Source organism: Diadema antillarum, unplaced genomic scaffold, assembly GCF_040938485.1.
Source record: "Diadema antillarum isolate AM-2024a unplaced genomic scaffold, OU_Dant_1.0 seq00000290_RagTag, whole genome shotgun sequence".
Lineage (NCBI taxonomy): Eukaryota > Metazoa > Echinodermata > Echinoidea > Diadematoida > Diadematidae > Diadema > Diadema antillarum.
The window spans coordinates 15,332-33,989 of record NW_027271316.1 but is presented as its reverse complement, the minus strand read 5'-3'; the positions used below and the strand labels follow the sequence as shown (position 1 = coordinate 33,989).

The 18,658-nt window shown below is 38.3% G+C and overlaps 1 protein-coding gene across 1 annotated transcript in view; it reads left to right on the top strand.

The window, feature by feature from the left end:
• LOC139730078 (uncharacterized) overlaps positions 1 to 3,456 on the top strand; it is a 69,270-nt gene extending 65,814 nt beyond the window's left edge. Inside the window, exons 43-44 of the mRNA XM_071640986.1 lie at positions 690 to 761; positions 2,383 to 3,456. Coding sequence (XP_071497087.1) covers positions 690 to 761; positions 2,383 to 3,456 — 1,146 coding nt within the window. The remainder of the gene's footprint in view (positions 1 to 689; positions 762 to 2,382) is intronic.
• The last annotated feature ends 15,202 nt before the right edge of the window (positions 3,457 to 18,658 follow it).

The window sequence follows — 18,658 nt, the reverse complement described above, 5'->3', positions numbered from 1 at the left end:
AGTCCACCACACAAAATGGCCTCTCCTCAATTAATGTAAATGTTGATTGTCATAATAATATATGTTCTAATAATATTTGTATAATTATACAATGTTGCCTTTCCATCACAGTTAAATAGAATATTATTGGACAAATAAAAAAGATATGAAGTTTTTTTTAGTTTACTCGAAATGGTCTTCCATGGACTTGGGTCGTTCTTATATTCATATACGCATTAATGCTTGAATAGACCCTTTACTTCAGAGCCTCTTTTCTCAGTTCACACTTTGTTAGAGTGTGTACTGTCTCTACAATATTTAGATAGGCTAGAAGAGTCCATTTGAACTGAGTTATAAATCATGTTAAAGCTTTAAGAGTCTGCTCTAAAGCTTAGAATCTGCCCTTAACTAAAAATCCTTGTCTGGCAACATTTTGTTGATTTTGTGATACAGAGTCACAAATATATCCACTTTTAAGGTGAAACTTCTATGGCTGTATCTTGTTTGTATCTCTGCATAATGACACAATTTTGTGTGTGTGTATGTGTGTGTGTGTGTGCAAGATTATCTTTATGTCTAATGTTCTTTATAAGGCATGCACTGATGCAATTTTGTTGGTGTAGGACTAATGTGAAGCTGAGCTGAATGGTGTGTAACATGCACGAGTGCGTATTATAGTGATTCAAATCTTTATATCATTTTTTTGCCAGATTGGGCCTGCAGTGTATGATGAGGCTGTAAGATTCTGTAATCACCATCTGATGCTACTGAAACCACCACATGTAAGTCTGTCTTTGGTATTTAAATTAATGATATTTGTTTTTATACAACACCTATTAAAGAATGTAGCCATCCGATTGGTTGACACTGCCCATCATGTGACATTTAGTTAATAGTTCCATCGCACGCTGTGGCTGCCAGCTGTGCAATTTTGTTTGAGCAAAAATGGATAGCACATGGCTGACGTCACCCATTTCCATTGACTCCCGTGTTAAACTCACGATTGACTTGAAGTTTGTGTTCCATGGCATGGCTCTGATGTCACAACCAACAAACATTTGCTGCGCGCACTCAACAATACAAGCGTGCTTACAAGTGCATACTTTTGTCACTCATTTTTTGTAAACAACTGCAATCGATCGGCTTCGCGTACACTACATATGTTCACGGTGACTGTGACTGCGGCTACTCATTCGTCTTTCATGATTGCCATATTTGTGCTAAATTCAAGAATTCTGTGTGGACCACATCTGTCAATGTTCGAGGTGTTGTATAAAACAAATTTTGTATGATCTTCACTCGTGCAATGGAACAAGATTTTGCACTCGGTGAAAGATGAGGCGCCCTGTTCAACTCGGCGTCGCCTCGTTGAATAGAGCGCCCCTATATTTCACCTCGTGCAAAATCTTGTACCATCGCACTCGTGACAATTCACTATTTGTATGATATATCACAATTACAGTACTTGTTTAGTGTTTGCCAGCAAAAAGAGATATTTTCAATTTTGCCCCCGTGCCAAGTGAAGTTTGAGAATGACATAGCATGTTATCCTTGCAATTTCCAGAGCTTTCCCCAAGCTTATAATACATGTATTGTTTTTTTTTTTATTTAATTTGTTTTTTCCTCCTTTTCTTTTTCTCTTTATTTCTCCCTGCAAATAACCCATGATGGAAAAGTATCATTTCATTAAAGACAAGTCCAATATCATTCAGATAGGTTTCTCTTTTTCTATTTCTAATGTGATCAGATGTAGGCCCTACATACATGAAGAGATTGATTGCAAAACGAATTGACTACATGTAGACTTTTTTTCATTTCAATTCATTTCATTCATTCATTTCATTTCATTTCATTTATTTCCACTTTCATAAAATTTGAATTAAAAAACAAAAAGACAAACAAACAAACGAACAAAAATGCATTGTGTCAAATATGATAATGGCGGAATCATGAGAAGAACAAAGTAGACTTACTGAAAATGACCCCTTGACAAATATCATGATGTAAATATGTGTAATCATTTATGATCATTTGTAATTGGATTGAAACAAACATGAATACAAAATGTGATAAGATTCACAACTTGAAATCAATAAAAAAACCAACATGTACATGTACATTATGAAAGAAAAAAAAAAGAAAAAATTATTTGTAATTAGAGCTGCTCAAAAGAGAAATTAAGAACATACTAAATATATATATGCATATTTTTCTAGCCATAATTACAAGAATATGCTCCTTCTGCAAGTGAAGCATGATGGGAAATGTTTCGTTTTGCTTTATCTGATAGTGGGCTTACTTTCAAATGTTTAGAAATGGCACTTAATTAAGTCATTTTGCAACCAAACTCTTCATACCCGTAATTCAGTGTCTGAATGCGTCAATGTGTTTCCATGACTGCAGACACCGACATGGATGGATCCCTCCACCCCTAGGAGCTTCCTCAAGGACGTTGCTGCAGCCCTGGTGACCGGAGCTGGGCAGAGTTTAGAAACCAGGAGAGCTCTGGGGCAGAGCCTGCCGCCTGAACCAGTTAGGCGCCCCTTGGACGAGGGCAAGGAAGCCAGGATCGGAAGGACGAAAGCAGAGGAGGGGGTTGAAGGTCGCCAGGGCGACGTGGGTCGTCGGGATGCTGAAGCGACGGGTGTGTCAGTAGTACAGAAGGAAGCAGGGTTTGCAACCAAGGCAGCAGAAGCAGTTGCCCAGGCTGAGGATGCGGCCACGCATATCATTAGCAGCACATCAAGTGCCCCTCAGCAAGAGATGGTCAAGGCAGGTGTCCAGGGAGAAATCGCCCAGAGGGAGGGTGACCAGACAGGCAGTAAAGACTGGAAAGAGGCCTCGGACTCTAGGCAGGTGCCGAAGCCAGAAGACACTGCCTCAAGCACGACCGAAGAGATTCCCGCCGGCGGTGCCAAACGCAAGTTTTCCCAGATGGCCAGCACGGAGGAGAATGTTGCGTTGATTGTCCGGCAGGTGGCCAGACAGTACGAACTGTCCCTGGCCCAGGAGAGGGCAGCAGCGTCCAGGGACCAACTTGGAGATGAGCGGCCCAGGAAGAGGCCAACGCAAGGTGGTGTGGAGGAAGACCCGAAGGAGCTCACTTCTCAGACGACGTCAGCAGTAGATGGCCAGAACCTTGCCAACCCTGGAACCCCTGGCAGCCTGGGGTTAGTTTCGTCCGCTCCAGGCGCAGCCATTGAGATGGACTTCCAGATGGCTGCTGCTTCCGGGAAATCACCCGCCAGTAACGCCGCGGCTGTCAGCACTTTTGCCAGCGCCTTCCAGAAGTTTGTGTCCTCCCACCAGGAACCCTCTGTTGACTCTCCTTGGAGCGAAGTCTCAGAAGACAACTCCCAAGCCGAGAGCTCGGATCCTGCTGAGGGACCGAAGGAGAGCAACCAGGCCGGATCGTCCGACCCCCAGGGAAGTTTGTCGCTGACACCCTCATCTAGAAACCCTACCTCATCGATTTAGGCAAGGGCAAATCTGGAGTGATGGAACTTCTCTACCACAGCTTGTGAATGAACAGTAATTTGTGGCTGACAAGTCCAGAATTCAGAAAGTTTGTTATGCACGAGCAGTGCAGAGAGAACTGGAACTAAGTGAAAATCATGTTCATAAGAATTTACTGTAAAAGCAAAAAAATATTGGCAGGATGAAACTTGCCGAATTATACGTGGCCTTTTTCATGGCATGAAACTTTTGCCAATGGACGCTGGCATTCAATACATTGTCAAGGCAGACATTTTTGCGTGCATTTTACTTTAGCAAGTCTTGGCTCCTCCTGATATCGGAGAAAGTCACATGCATGTAAAAGTTGCTGGATGTACAGTTTGCAACTCTCATCTCCTTTCTTTTCCTTTTAGCCTCAAATTAGCTGTATAGTGAGGTGCCCGTACCTCGCCAGGGGCCCGAATACCGTCGCCCTGTTTAAAATCGTTACGAGCACACTGAACAATAATTGATGCCTGGGACTGCGTTCAGTACGCTTGAAACTTGGCAGGACTACCACAACCAAGCAAATTGGGGTGAAAACCGAAGAGTTTTTTCGCGAAAATCTGAAATTTATATTTTATAGGAATATGTGTTATAAGTATCATTACGGTCACCCGCACGCATCTTTTACGTGTATGTCTATGGGAGCATCACGGTCACCCTCACACGTCTTTTACGTGCTTTGTCAATGGGAGTGCGGGTGACGATTTGCGGGCCCCTTCGTAAGCGCACAGCTATTCTGCATCGTTCTCGTTCGACAACGATAGCTGCAAATTTCCGGTATCGATCAGTGAACTTGTGATTCTATTGTAATCTTCAGCATTTTTCCTGTATGTGAGTGGGATTTAATAGAATTTCAGTGACGAAATGTGATTCAAATATGCTTAAACATCAACTATGATGAGGTGCAAGTCACCCAAGTATACACTGTATGCAGCCAGTAAGGAAGTTGTTACATACCTGAAAGCAGAAAAATTGCTATAACATCATTCTGATGGACTGCGTGGGGATAAAGAGCGATGACTGAGGGCACTGTTACCTTTACTACCAGTGGACTTTAACCAGAAACTTCCTCCCCCCCCCCCAACCAAAAAAGAATAAATAAATAAATAAATATATAGAAAAATAAATAAAAAATAGATAAATAAATGAAAACTGTTGTTTGCATCATTGACCCAGTTATCATGTACGTATACAGTCAAACTCGGATACCTCGACATCGGATAAGCCGAATATCACTTACCTCGGGGGCAAAATGAAAGTCCCGATTGTTCCTATGGAGTTTCCGTGTATTAAAATTCGCGTAGCTCGAAAAAGATAACTCGAAGTTCGGTTACCTCGAAGGGAAATCTAATGTCCCGATCTTAATTAACTTATTGTTTTTCCCAGCATGTTGCTCGAATCGAAATTGTAAACATCACTCAGCATCTCCGATTAAGCGCGCGTGGACAGCGAAGACGTGTCACATGTTTTCACACTCGATTGTAAATATTCTGAGACCATAGAACAATCGCGCGCCCAAGAAGAAATACCCGATACACAGCTGACAAGGAAAATCCCCAACACCACACGTACATGGTATGCACATAGCACCCGTGCCAATGGAGTGCTTTACGATAGAGCACTACGCGCTGCCCCATCATTTGCTTTTCTTTAACCACTGTGTTTTGATTTTTGATCGAGACAGTCATACCGTGCGCGTAGATTTCTCAACCGTCGGGGCGCACCTGCTTACGTTGACAGTTATATCTTTGCCATTAATCACGCTCCACTGTCAAAACATCAATCTACCTCGTAGTGCCTTTTTTTAAACTATTTTTTTTTTTTTGCCTTTCACGAAGTTTACTTCCCCGAGAACGCAAGTTCTGAAACTTTTTTTTTTCCAGCAATGCGATTATGAAAATCTGGAAGTATAGGCCGATCACAATGAAGAATAGAATACACAGGGCTCCGCACTAAGTTTTATCGGGCCACCAATATCATTGATTTTTATTTTCTGGTGGTCGAAAGTAAAATCTGGTGACAAAAAAAAAAATCAGGAAAAACATTAGAAAAACTAAATCGGTCCTACTAAACATAGACAAATTAATATTAAGCATTATTGAAGTGATACAGATGTCCATGTCTAAAACAAATGAATAGAAAATTCAATCATCTTACTTAGTGTTTAAAGATTTGACAAGTTAATAGGCGTAGATATTATTATAAAAGTTGATGCCAATATATTGAGGAGGTCAAAACTTACGTTTGAAATGAGAAAATGGGAGCATTTGCTGACATTTGTTAGCATCCGACATTTGTTTTAGCATTGTAAAAAACCGAAAGTTACCGTTATTCATTTCTAAATGTAAAAGCAAACAACCGACATTCATTTTAGAATCTTACGGAGCTGAATACTATCGTAATCCATTTCCAAACGTGAAAGCAAACATCCGCTATTTGTTTTAGCATCTAACTGAGCGGATTAATACCATTAATCATTTCCAAAATTTAAAGCAACAATCTGTTATTTATTTTTGCATCGTACGGAGCAGAATATTACCGTTATTCATTTCAAACATCCGACATTTATTTCATTATCGAACGGAGCCGAATGTTACTGCTGTCCACTTCCGAAAGTGAAATGAATCATCTGACAATTATTTTATCATCGCACGGAGCCGAATGTTACTGTTTTTCATTTTTGAACGTAAAGGCAGACATCAGACATTTTGGACTATGAAACGTATAGCTGAATGTTACTGATATTTATTTTGAAATGTACCGTAGCAAATATCCAATATATATATATTTTTTTATCATCGTATGGGGCAGAATGTTACTGCTGTTCACTTCCAAACATGCCAAACGTAAAAGCAATCATTCGACATGTATTTTAGCATCTTCCAGAGCTGAATGCTATTGACATTTACTTTCGGACGTATCCGGCATTTATTTTATCAGCGTACGGAGTTGAATGTTATTGTTATTCACTTCAGAACATCAAAGCAAACATTCGACGTTTATTTTAGCATCTTTCGGAGCTAAATGTTATTGCAATTTACTTTCGAACATAGAAGCAAACATCCAGAATTTATTTCATCATTGTCAGGAGTTGAATATTATTGTTACTCTTTTCCGAACGTCAAAGCAAACATCAAACATTGACTTTACCATTAAACGCAGCTGAATGTTACTGTTATTCATTTCGAAATTTAAAAGCAAACATCAGACAGTTATTTTAGCATCATATGGACATGATGGAGCAGAATATTACTGCTATTTTCTTCCGAACATAAAAACGATCATCTGACATCTATTTTAGCATCTTCCGGAGCCGAATGCTATTGCTATTTACTTTCAAAAGTATAAGGAAACATCCGACATTTATTTAACCATCGTACGGAGTTGAATGTTATTGTTTTTCATTTCCGAACGTCATAGCAAAAATTCGACATTTATTTCAGCGTCTTCCGGAGCCGAATGTTATCCTTATTCATTTCCGAACGCAAAATCAAATATCTAACATTAGTTCTAGCACCATACGGAGCTGAGTCTTATCGTTATTCATTTCCAAAAGTATGAGCAAACATCCGACATTTATTTTAGTATCATACCGAGTCGAATATTACCGTCATTCATTTCCACAATTAAACGCAAAACTCTGACATTTATTTTAGCATCTTACGTAACCGATTGTTACCGCTGTTCATTTTGAAAAGTGAAGGCAAATATCCGACTTTTTTTTTTTGGTGGCGCGATCGGGCCACCAAAATCTTTATTTCTGAAATTTTGATTTCATTTCCTATTTTCACTCAATTCATTCATATAAAAGTTGATTCAATTCAAATTGACAAGCATGCAAACAATTACTAGGCACTATAACAGACACCATGTTGAACATCGATAAACGTTGAACATCGATAAACATCGGACAAGTCGAAGAAAATTCGACGTACGCGTACCTCGAAATTCGCGTACGTCGAACCATTTTCTTCAGTCCCGACGAATTCGAGGTATCCGAGTTTGACTGTATGTATGTTGAGTTCTCAGGGGTGCTTTCTTTCCTGATTGGTGCAGGTTACCGAAAACTGATTGCCAATAAATAGAGATTCTGTAACCCCCATTCCTGTTTTGTCACCATAGCCTTCCTGTTATTGAAAGACCCTTGAAATAGTTCCCGATATGAAGGAAATATGGATAGTGGCAATAAGCTGCAAGCTAAGATTAGTAAACAGACACACTATATTTCAGTTGTCCTGTTTTGGTTGGAAACTATACGGGAATAAAGTAACTCTACACTGTAATCCCTTTTGTAGATGGAAGTGCCATGATTGTGGGCATCTTCGGCAAGACAAAACAAGACAAGACAAGGCAAGCCTTTCCTATCAGGCCAATCCACACTTTTCTACAGAAATTGTCTTTACTTCCTTATAGCGAACTGGGAATCAATATGCCCCAAATATCGCTGCCAGTGGACTCAAACTAGGGAAGCACAAAAAAAGAAAAAAAGAAAAAGAAACTGTTGTTTTAAGCAGAAAGCCAGTTGGCAGGTATGTTGAGCTGGGTTGCTTTCTGTACTGATGGCACAGGTGTCTGAATACAGATTACTAATAGATTAAATCCCCCTCCCCCTTACCCCTTTTTTTTTGTCGAGCTAGGGAGGTGAGAGGAAACACCTCCCTGGTCGAGCCCAGCGGAGGTGCGGGGAGCCGGGGAGACTACGGGATCGCCTGCGGCGTCTGTCCGTCTTTAACGCTACAAAAACTTGAATAACTCTCTACTGAGGACTTCAATTTCAATCAAACTTGGAGGGAAGAGTGGCTATATAATGTTACACATTTTACTTAACACGAAGGTCACCTCAAGGTCAAAGGTCACAGGCAGGGGTCAATGGACTTTAGGGCCCAATGTTAAGTTTTTATGGCGTGTTTCGAGTATGGCTCATAACTTTTGATCCATATGTCCGTTTGTGACCACACAGGTCTCTCTTTGATCGCTCTGTAGAATATCACTCTAATACGTCAAACCTGGTGGCCTTGCTCTCAATATATATATTGATATATTTTTTTTTCCACAAAAAAAAAAAGGAAGAAGAAGAAAAAAGAGGCCTTCAGTGCAACTTCTGCTGCCACTTCCATTTTTCTTCAGCTGACAAGCAAAAAACAAAAACAAAAACAAAACAGGCCTTTGCTAAACAAAAGCACTGGTACAACTTGCAGTTTGCAAAAGCTTAAACACATTCTATTTTGCGGTGTCTGGAGTAAAAAAGAAAAAAAATGGGTGGTGGCCCAAAGTGGTGACTCCCTATGTATTCATATTTATTGTGAAAAAAAAAATGGGGGCTATAGGACTTTGCATTGCTTACTAATCATTTCAGGCGCCAACTTCCTTGTAAAACATTAAATTACAGTCGACCTTGCTTATATCAACCTTGCATACACATTATTCAAATACAGCACTGTAGTCACATGTTGACTGCATTTTCTTTCCCCCTTTGTTGAACTAGGGCTTTCTATCGCTCAGTCGGTAGAGCACCGGGCTGGCAATTCGGAGGTCTCGGGTTCGAATTCTGATGGAATCCCTTTTCTTTGCTCATTTTTCCACTAATAATGTCATAAATTGTCAATTTTCTCTCCTTAAATGTTTAGGAGAAAGTAGGAAATATAAGCCCAGTCTTCTTTGCTGTATTATTGCTGCATTTAGTAATGTATTGTACATAGTATCAACAATGCTGTAAATACTTTGCAAACTGATGGTGCGATTATCATTAAATGTGACACGTTTGTGAAGAAAAAGTCAAGTTTTTGTGTGTTAATTGTTGAAACAGACAATGGCAGACTGACTGTTCACCTTTACAGCGCTTTCATGAGATAGGACAAACCAATCTGTGGACATAAGAAAAGTTTTAATTATCTGGCTTATAAAGGTGATAGTGTGTGTGTGTGTGTGTGTGTGTGAGTGTGTGTGTATATATGATTTATAATATGTATCCATATAATATGAAGAGTTTGTTCGCAAAAACCGATAAGTCCATATTTGCCAAATGGAGATATTTGCGATTAAAGGTCAAGAAAAATATAGAGAATAATAAGAAAATGTTTGCTTCTTTTGACCGTAACTTCGAAAATGTACCTTTTTTGTTAACGCGCACACACATACACACTAACACTGGTTTGATTATCCTAAACTTTAAAATTATGTAGTATAGAAGACCTGCTGTTTCAGAAACTGTACTAAAAAAAAAAAAAAGACTTGTTATTTTTGTTATGCACAGTCGCATAATTCAATTCCAGCCCAATTTCATCAGATTTGCATTCGAATTAATGACAAGGCCTTCAAATAAGAGGGACTTTTGTCACTGATGTACTCTCACGGTTCATTTCAATTCTTTGAGAATTCAATTTCATTGTATGTCGTTTCTTTGCTAACATAATGAGCGAGCACATGAGGATATCAATATAATGTCAAGTGTGATTATAGTCGTATTACAGATTTTGTTTTCAGTCACGTTCGAGGTTTGAAATTTGTGTGAGATTCATTGAATTGGGATATTCCTTCTTTCGCAAAATTATTCATAATTTCGATGTCCAGTCTTTCAGTGTCTTCAGCTGTCGATCTGTGGACGCACAAGACAACTTGCTATGTACAACTGCAAGAGAGTGATTGTACCAATTTTCTAACAGATGGAGAATATACAAGGAGAACACGGGAAGCAACGTAAACACTGCCCAGATGCTGTAAATGTTTCCCTTTTCGTTAATTTCAATTCCTTAATGTTCATCGCAGCTGTGCTGGTGCGAATTTGAATGCGTTGCATGTGCATTTTTAATTTGAACGCGCTGTTTACACGTTTATGCGTGACAAAATCAGGAATTCGAATGCTGATGAAATTAAATTGAATGAACTCCTTAGGTTTTTGAATGTTGAGCTAGGTGATCATACAAATTTGCTCGAAAGTGAATGCTCGCATCATTAAATCGAATGCAAATCTGATGAAATTGGACGGGAAAACATATATTTTCTGGCATTCATACAACACTATGCATCACACACTATACTGCGTTATTAAGAGTTATGACTGCTAATGAAACTTGTGCATATGCACACTTACAGAAATATACAAATGCAACTTTTTTTCTTTTTTTTTTTTTTGGTAATTTCTATCAATATCTCCAAAAAGTGTCCCTGTCGCTTTGAAGACATATGACATATGGCATTGCATTATTATTCTGCCATATGCAAGATGGCAGTTCAAAGAGACGTAAAGAGTAAAACATCGGGTATAAAGCGTACAGTGAAGGTTTTTCCTTACACAAAACTGCTGTTGATAAGATATTGTTGTTATTTTTTATTTATATGTTTTATTGATTTCAACCCTTGGCATACAAATTTAAATCATTTCTTATTATGGTATATAAATAACACAAGCAAGAAAAATAAATTTTGAGAGAAAACAAAAGTAGAAAAGAATAAAGGCAGAAGAATAGAAAATTCGGTTTGACATCAGGACCTCCATCAAGGGGAGAGGGGAAATGATAAACCCGAATATAAGCGGTAGTTCACAGTAACAACAACACCAAAAAGGAGATGATTCTGATTCGCCACAGAGAGAGGGAAAGAGGATATTATAAGCATAAGGGCCTTGACATACTACCCAGTATTCAGGAAATATGGATAGTGGCAATAAGCGGCAAGAAAGTAAAAAGACACATTATATTTATATCATTTCTATACTTATTGCTGGATGCTATCCGAAAATAAATTAACTCTACACTGCAGTCCGCTCTGTAGACGGATGTTTTCCTTAACATGCCGATCCCGGATCCGTGGTTTTCTATAGAAACGACGAATATCTTTACCTCATCATAACGAACTGAGATTCGATATGTCCCAAATTTCAGATTTGATTTCTTTGTTCTAATTCAGTAGCCCCCCCCCCCCCCCCATCCCCATTATGAATTCTCTAGGCGTTAAATGGTGAGACAGCAGAACTTGATAAAGATTAGTTTCGGTTAAAGTCCCCTAGGACCGGTTTTTATCAATATTATTATTATTATTGTTGTTGTTGTTATTATTATTATTATTATCATTACAATGTATTATTATCATCGTTAGGCCTACTAAGTACTACTACTATATACTAGGCCTATTTTCAGTGCCCTTGCGTTTTAACGAATACGCGGTTATAAGGAAATGCCGGTTACAGCGATCAAAAGGTCAGGCACCGACATTATCTCCTGTATGCTGTTGTTGTCTGTTTTTTTTTTTTAAATCCCTGTCGTTTATTTATTCAGTTCTAACGAAAATTTGATACAGCGAAAGAAAACTGCCGGTCCCGAGGATTTCGTTGTATCACGGGAGTCGACTGTACAATTCACTTCGTCTTTTTCTTCCCACCCTCATCTCCTCACAGTATGCCTTATTCGCCAGGCCCTTCAACATATCCGCACGCCCGGACGACTGCGAGCAAGACTAAATTGATTCCCATTTGTTATGATTTTTGTACACACGTTTTTAACAGAAAACACGTATAGGGTTTATCGACAAGGAAATAGTAGAGACATTTAAAAAAAGACAAGAAAAAGCACAAGATCATTAAATTCATCAGAGACGTGTATAAAAATATGTCTACTTCGTTCTTGATGTAATAATATTTATACAGTTTTTGTACAGCGAACATGGCATTTAAGTCTCTAAGCGCTTTTCAGAAATGAGAAAAGACAAGTACATTTAAAAGAACACGCAAAAAAAAGAACAATTGAATACCTGAATATGAGAACGACCCAAGTCCATTAGAGAAAACAAGCAATATGTAAAACGTAAATGAATAAATTCCTACTGCTTTTAGTGTTCTCAGTTATTGCGATGTTATTCATACAAAATTATTTGAATGTAAAACAGTCACTTGAATGATGTAATTTTGTGTTTCCATGACTTCGTTAATGGTTTCCAAAGACAATAGCCAAATTTGGACTTAGGTCGTTCTTATATTTAGGTATTTGATTATACATCAAGTGATGTATAATTTCGTATATATTTTCAATTATCAAGATTAAACTTTGTGCGGAATTTATTTAGGCCCATTTATTTATTCATTTATTTTCCGCGTCTTTGTCTATGTTATTTACCTATCTCCTCTTATTGCCTCTTGCAGGAAACAGCGTTTGGGATTTTGTTTGTGTGTTTTTCCTCTTTAATATAACAATGTATATGTGTTTCGCGAAAAGCAATGCATGGTGGAAAGGGGCGTTTGGCGGCTCTAATAAATGTCCAGGCAAGCGGTCAATCTGGTTCACTGTTTGTGCGAAGCCGCTCTATACACACTCAGACCGGGGACCAGGATGGCACGCGCTCGCCGGGCTCATCGCGGCAGCTGCTTCGCTCCGGGTGGATGCGGGCTCGATCTGCCCAACGTATTGGACGGAATTCAACGGATATTGTTACAGGTAGGGTCCTTCGTCGAGTTAAAAGTGATAGCGTCTTTTGCCACATGTTGTTTGGTGTCATTAACTATAACTATACCGTGTTGTGTGTGTGTGTGTGTGTGTGTGTGTGTGTGTGTGTGTGTGTTTTTTTTTTGGGGGGGGGGTCTTGAGTATTTGGTACTTGTATATATGCACCTGATGTGTCAATAATACTTTCATGAAAACATTCTACTTGTAGTTGGAAACGTCATAGTTATTGCACAGTGAAAATTTTATTCTCGTCTAATTCATACATTTAACTAAATCGAAAAATCACATGAGATAGTATTTTTCTTATAGTAATGTCTTTATTGGAAAAAAAAAACCTCAACAAAACAAAGGACATACTGACATACATAAATACCAGGTCTATGGTCTTATATTCTGGACACATGTCAGGTAATGACACACTTACAAACGCTAACGGTGAACAAGTTATAACATTATAGTTATACACATGCATGTTACATCAAAATTTGATGACTGACGACAATCACACAAAATCTAGTTAATCACCTCACATTTCCCCCATGCAGTAAGCATACTGGGCCCAGCACTTCTCATTCCTTATATAGTTTTAGTTTTATATTCTTAAAGAAGAAATCTACCCCAAAGATAAATAAACTTTAAAATAAAAAGAAAACGTATTGCCTACATGACGCTACAAAAATGACAGAAATTGGATACGAAATAAGGAAGATGTGACATTTTGAAATTACATTTTTTTTTCAAAAACATTTCTGGACCTGTCTGTCCAGTGATTTTCAATATTCATATCAACAAATTGACGATATCATGCTTTCACAATTTCTTATTCAGTTCATCAACGGAAATGACCAAATAGAAATTATCTCATATTTCAGCTAAATGAATGTAAAACTTTTCTCAAAACCTCCCAAAATAAAAGAACAAAGATTAACTCTGATATATCTTGGTATGGAAATACGTTTTTACTTGTATTAGCTGAAAATACCAATTTTCCGAATTTCATATTTATGAACAAAATTAATTGGCAGGGTATGATATCATCAACTCGCTCATTTGAATATTCATAAGGACTGGTCAAGAATTTTTCAACGAAAATAACGTGAATTCTCCAAATGTCATATCTATGTGGTTTTTTTTTTCTCTCTCTCTCTTCGAATTTTGTTTTCTGGGGTGGATTTCTTCTTTGAAGACCTGATATTATGCAGACATGTAAAATCACAAAATGTACGATTTTACATGCCGATTTTTACCAAAAGCCAACAACAAAAAACGTAAATACAAACAAACAAACAAAACCAAGCAAACAAACAAATCCACAGTTTTGTTTTTCACGTGTATGTTTGTTTGTGTGTTTGTTTTTGTCATCGGCACATGTGATACGTATCTCTTTAATCAGAGAAAAAAAACTTGAACGCAAACAGACGGAATGCTTAGCAAAAGTTTAACATTAGCTGATGCTCAACCTTGACCTTTGCACTGCATGGATTCTGTTTGCAAGTTTGATTCCTGCATGGGATTCACCAAATTTTCCCCATGTGTGCTACGGCGAATGAAGTTCGTAAATCAATAATGGAGGCCTGGTGGTTTACGTTATCAGATATCCCTATTTAATCGGATTAATATTAATCCAAGTTACTTTCACAAAGAATAGTTTACACAATTCAAACACTTAAATGCCACGCGTATAAAAACACAGGCATATTATGCTGCATAGATCTTCGAAGGATCATAATGGTTTTCAGGGGCGGATTCAGGAATTCTGTAAAGGGGGGGGGGGCGCCTTTACAAAAAAAAAAGGGCGGTACCCGGTGCCCCCCCCCCCCTGGATCCGCCACTGGTTTTGAGGAAGCCTCAGTGTGTCATTTGTTTTGGACCACGGGTGCACACATAATAATTGAGCATGAGATTATTAAACAAAGCGAATTAGTCCATACACTGCCATCATTAATTTTCTATGAGTGATATAAACAGCTACATTTTCTTCTCAGTATTATTCGATTCTCAACTCGCGATTTCTCAGAACAATTTTGACTTCTAATCTAGCGTGAAAGTTAACATATGATTTTTTTTTAAAGAATCACACATTGTATTGCAGAATATCCCTTGTTTGTTTGTCTGTTTTTCGTAAATGTTGATGGTACTTCGCTCTTCTTTTTTATTGAGCGTTCAAAACAAAGAGGATATCATCCTAAAGCAGGAACGAGAATGTAACAGCTATGGTTCAAAACAATTCTATTATAATAAAATTATCATTCAACATATTTCAGAGTAAACACATTTGAGTTGTAAAGGGGGATCATCAATTTGATTGTGACTGTATAGGATGCCTATACTTTTGTCACCGGTAAGCTATCCCTTGCTTCAACTTATGCACTTTGTATAGTTGGACCTACAACATCGACCGCTATTTGATTAAATACCGTAAATGTAGGCCTGTCTTAGAAGATACCGCAGATCTATATGACGGGCTCAGATTGTAGACATACTCAAGTGATTTTTTTTTTTTTTTTTTTGGACTGTGCTCCGGTGCAAGCTCTCCCATTAGTAAGATGTGTGTCAACACCAATTTTGTCTATCAAGTAATGGGGGTTTTCTTATTTTTTTTTCCTCCGGTCGGTATCCTCAGATTATTTACCTCTACCCTCCTTATTTCTCTTGATTTCTTGATTTATATTCGAATATTCCAGAGTATTGCGCCCCGTCTTACGCGTACTTCTGATTTTATATTACGCAAGAAAGCTATTCCGCGAAGGTGGTCGATCTGAAAATACTAGTAGATGGTCGATGAGTAGGAAAAAGAACGCAAGATCTATTTTTTATTAGGCCTAAGATAATAAAAGGGTGTCAAAGCAGCCTCATGCGGGAAATGTCTTTTAAAAGAGACTTTTGATATGACTCATTGAAAGATATTCGCGCCACTGAGAAGAAATTTTAAAAAAATATGTTGTTGTTGGTACCTCCAATGAACTACTTTCACCAAAAACAAACTTTAAAATCACGAAATAAGCTCTTACATTTTGGTTGAAAAAGTGTGACTCTGCATGGTGAATATGCTAAGGCCAAGTAAAAAAAGAAACCAGTTTCTCGTCCTCGCGCGCATCGATTTTGGCCGCCGCATCGATTTTTTTTTACTATTTACTATTTTCAAAATGGCGCTGAAAATACCAAGAAATTCATAATTCTCGTCCCAGCCCGCTCCCCGCCCGCATCGATTTTCAGTTGCCGCATCGACTTTTTTGATATTTACTATTTTTTCGGCCGCCGAAAAAAAAAAAAAAATCGACAATTCACCTACCAATCGTGATGTCTTATTTCTAATTACGCCTTTAGTACAGCGGTAGCTTCTGTAGTGCGTATGTAATAACGCATGCATTTCACACTGCGACCTCGGCAAGAAGGAATGACCCACAAAGCAGTTGAACTGTAGTTGGCTGGCCTGGGCTGTGATGTACAGCGCACTCGGTACGTCGTGATGTAGACAAGACGTTGAGCACCTTCTGTACATTTCTCTCGTGCTGTTGCCCGCTTCTTGTGCTGCTAGATTGATTGCGCAATGTAACCACAAATCCCGTTATAACGAGGTCCGTGATGGGACCGGCGATATTACCTCGTTATAACCGGTACCTCGGTATAACCATACTCATCAAAAACAAAGAAAAACATGAGCATGACGTCATATACCCATCAATGAAACTTAAACATATCCTTTGCGTTGTTATTACACAATTATTGAGCGTTATTATTGAGAGAATAAAGGGAGATTATTTGTGAATTAGACGAAGAAATAGAGGCTGAAATGATAAGTTAATTCTTTATTGTAATTCTTGTTTGTTAAGCTTTTTCTAAACACCAGCGCAAATATGGGGGAAAATATATAGAGTAACATACAGGCCTTGTTTACCGTAACTTGCTAGGTATTTTTACGCTGTTGGTGCCCAACGGGAATGCGATGATTTCATGAATCATTTCGGCTGTAATCTTGTACACATGTACATTATGATCGTTGCGCCAAAATGGATTAAAAATGCGTTCTTTATTTTCTTCCGAAAATCTCTTCGCGTTTTGTACGACCGTTCTTGAAAATATGTGACAGGATTGAATGTGGGAGGTTGTCATCCTGTTTACGCAAATCTGTACCAGATCTATTCAAACTAATAAATGCGTTTGTTTCTTTTTCTGATTTAGGTTAACATGCGTCATTCAACTTTTTTTACGCTACTGTCACCTGGCGAGATCGCGATGATTTCAAAGTAACATACGTGCGTTGTTTACCGCTAACTTGCGAGTTAGTATGCACCAACAGCGTAAAATATTTTACGCTGTTGGTGCCCAGCGGGAATTCGATAATTTCATGAATCATTTGGCTGTAATTTTATACAATGTATGATCGTTGCGCTCGAAGGGATTAAAAATGCGTTCTTTATTTTCTTCCGAAAATCTCTTCGCGTTTTGTACATCCGTTCTTGAACTGTTGAATGCGTTTGTTTCTATTTCCGAGCACCGATTAAGTAGGTTAACATGCGTTATTCAACATTTTTTACGCTACTGTCACCCGGCGAGATCGCGATGATTTCATTAATTATTTCGGCTTTAATCATACACACTCATATTTAAATTATCATTCGTTAAATGATAATGAACAAATCCAGATCTATCCAAACTAATACATGCGTTTGTGTCTTTTTCCGAGCACCGATTGAGTAGGTTAACATGTGTTATTCAACTATTTTTACTCTACGTGTCACCTGGCAGGATCGCGACGATTTCACTAATTATTTCTGCTTTGATCATACACACTCATATTTAAATTATAATTTGTTAAATGATAATGAACAAATCCAGATCTATTCAAACTAATAAATGCGTTTGCTTCTTTTTCTGAACACCGATTAAGTATAGGTTAACATGCGTTACTCAACTATTTGAACGCCACCCGGCGGGATCGGGGCGATGATTTTATTATTTCGGCTTTAATCATCCAAACTCATATTTGCTCAAAACCAGCAAAAGAACTGGAAGTCGGAACTAAAATTGGAAAGGATATAATGATGAGTTGCACACGCATTCTAATTGTCCATTTTTGGTCACAATTTTATTGTCGCTACTTGAAAAGTTTTTGAAGGCGTTATCTATTTTTTTTTCTCGTTGCGCTGTGGTCTGACCTCATATCACACACGCGTTTCTCGCAAAAAAGAAAATCGAATGATTATGTTTAATGATTTAGTAGGAACATCGGAAGGTGTTCCTATGTCTTATCGCCTGATTAAGAAGAAAACATGGAAGGAACGGTTCTCTGCAAAACGGGAAAAGACGTGGATAGCGAGATTTCGGTTTACAATGTTTCATTTGTCGCGTGTTTGAAAGCGGCGATTTGGTCAAGAAATGGAACCTCGTTATATCCGATCAAATTGCTTATGTTTTTCTTTATCATGATTTACCGAAATTGTCCTCGTTATAATCGGAATCTCGTTATAACCGAACACGTTATAACCGATTCGTTCTGCCACTACACGCAAAGGAAAACGGGACCGACGCGATCACCTCGTTTTAAGCGGTTCTTCGTTATAACCGAACTCGTTATAACGGGGTTTCACTGTACGTTAGAGGAGACCAGCCAGCCAGCATAGCATCGTTCTGGAGCTGGGAAAAAAAATCGTGGAGTGATGGAGGGGCCATTCTCAGATTAAGTGTTCAATTCCCTGTGAGTAAAACCGAAAAATCAACCACAAAGTAATACATTCAAAGAT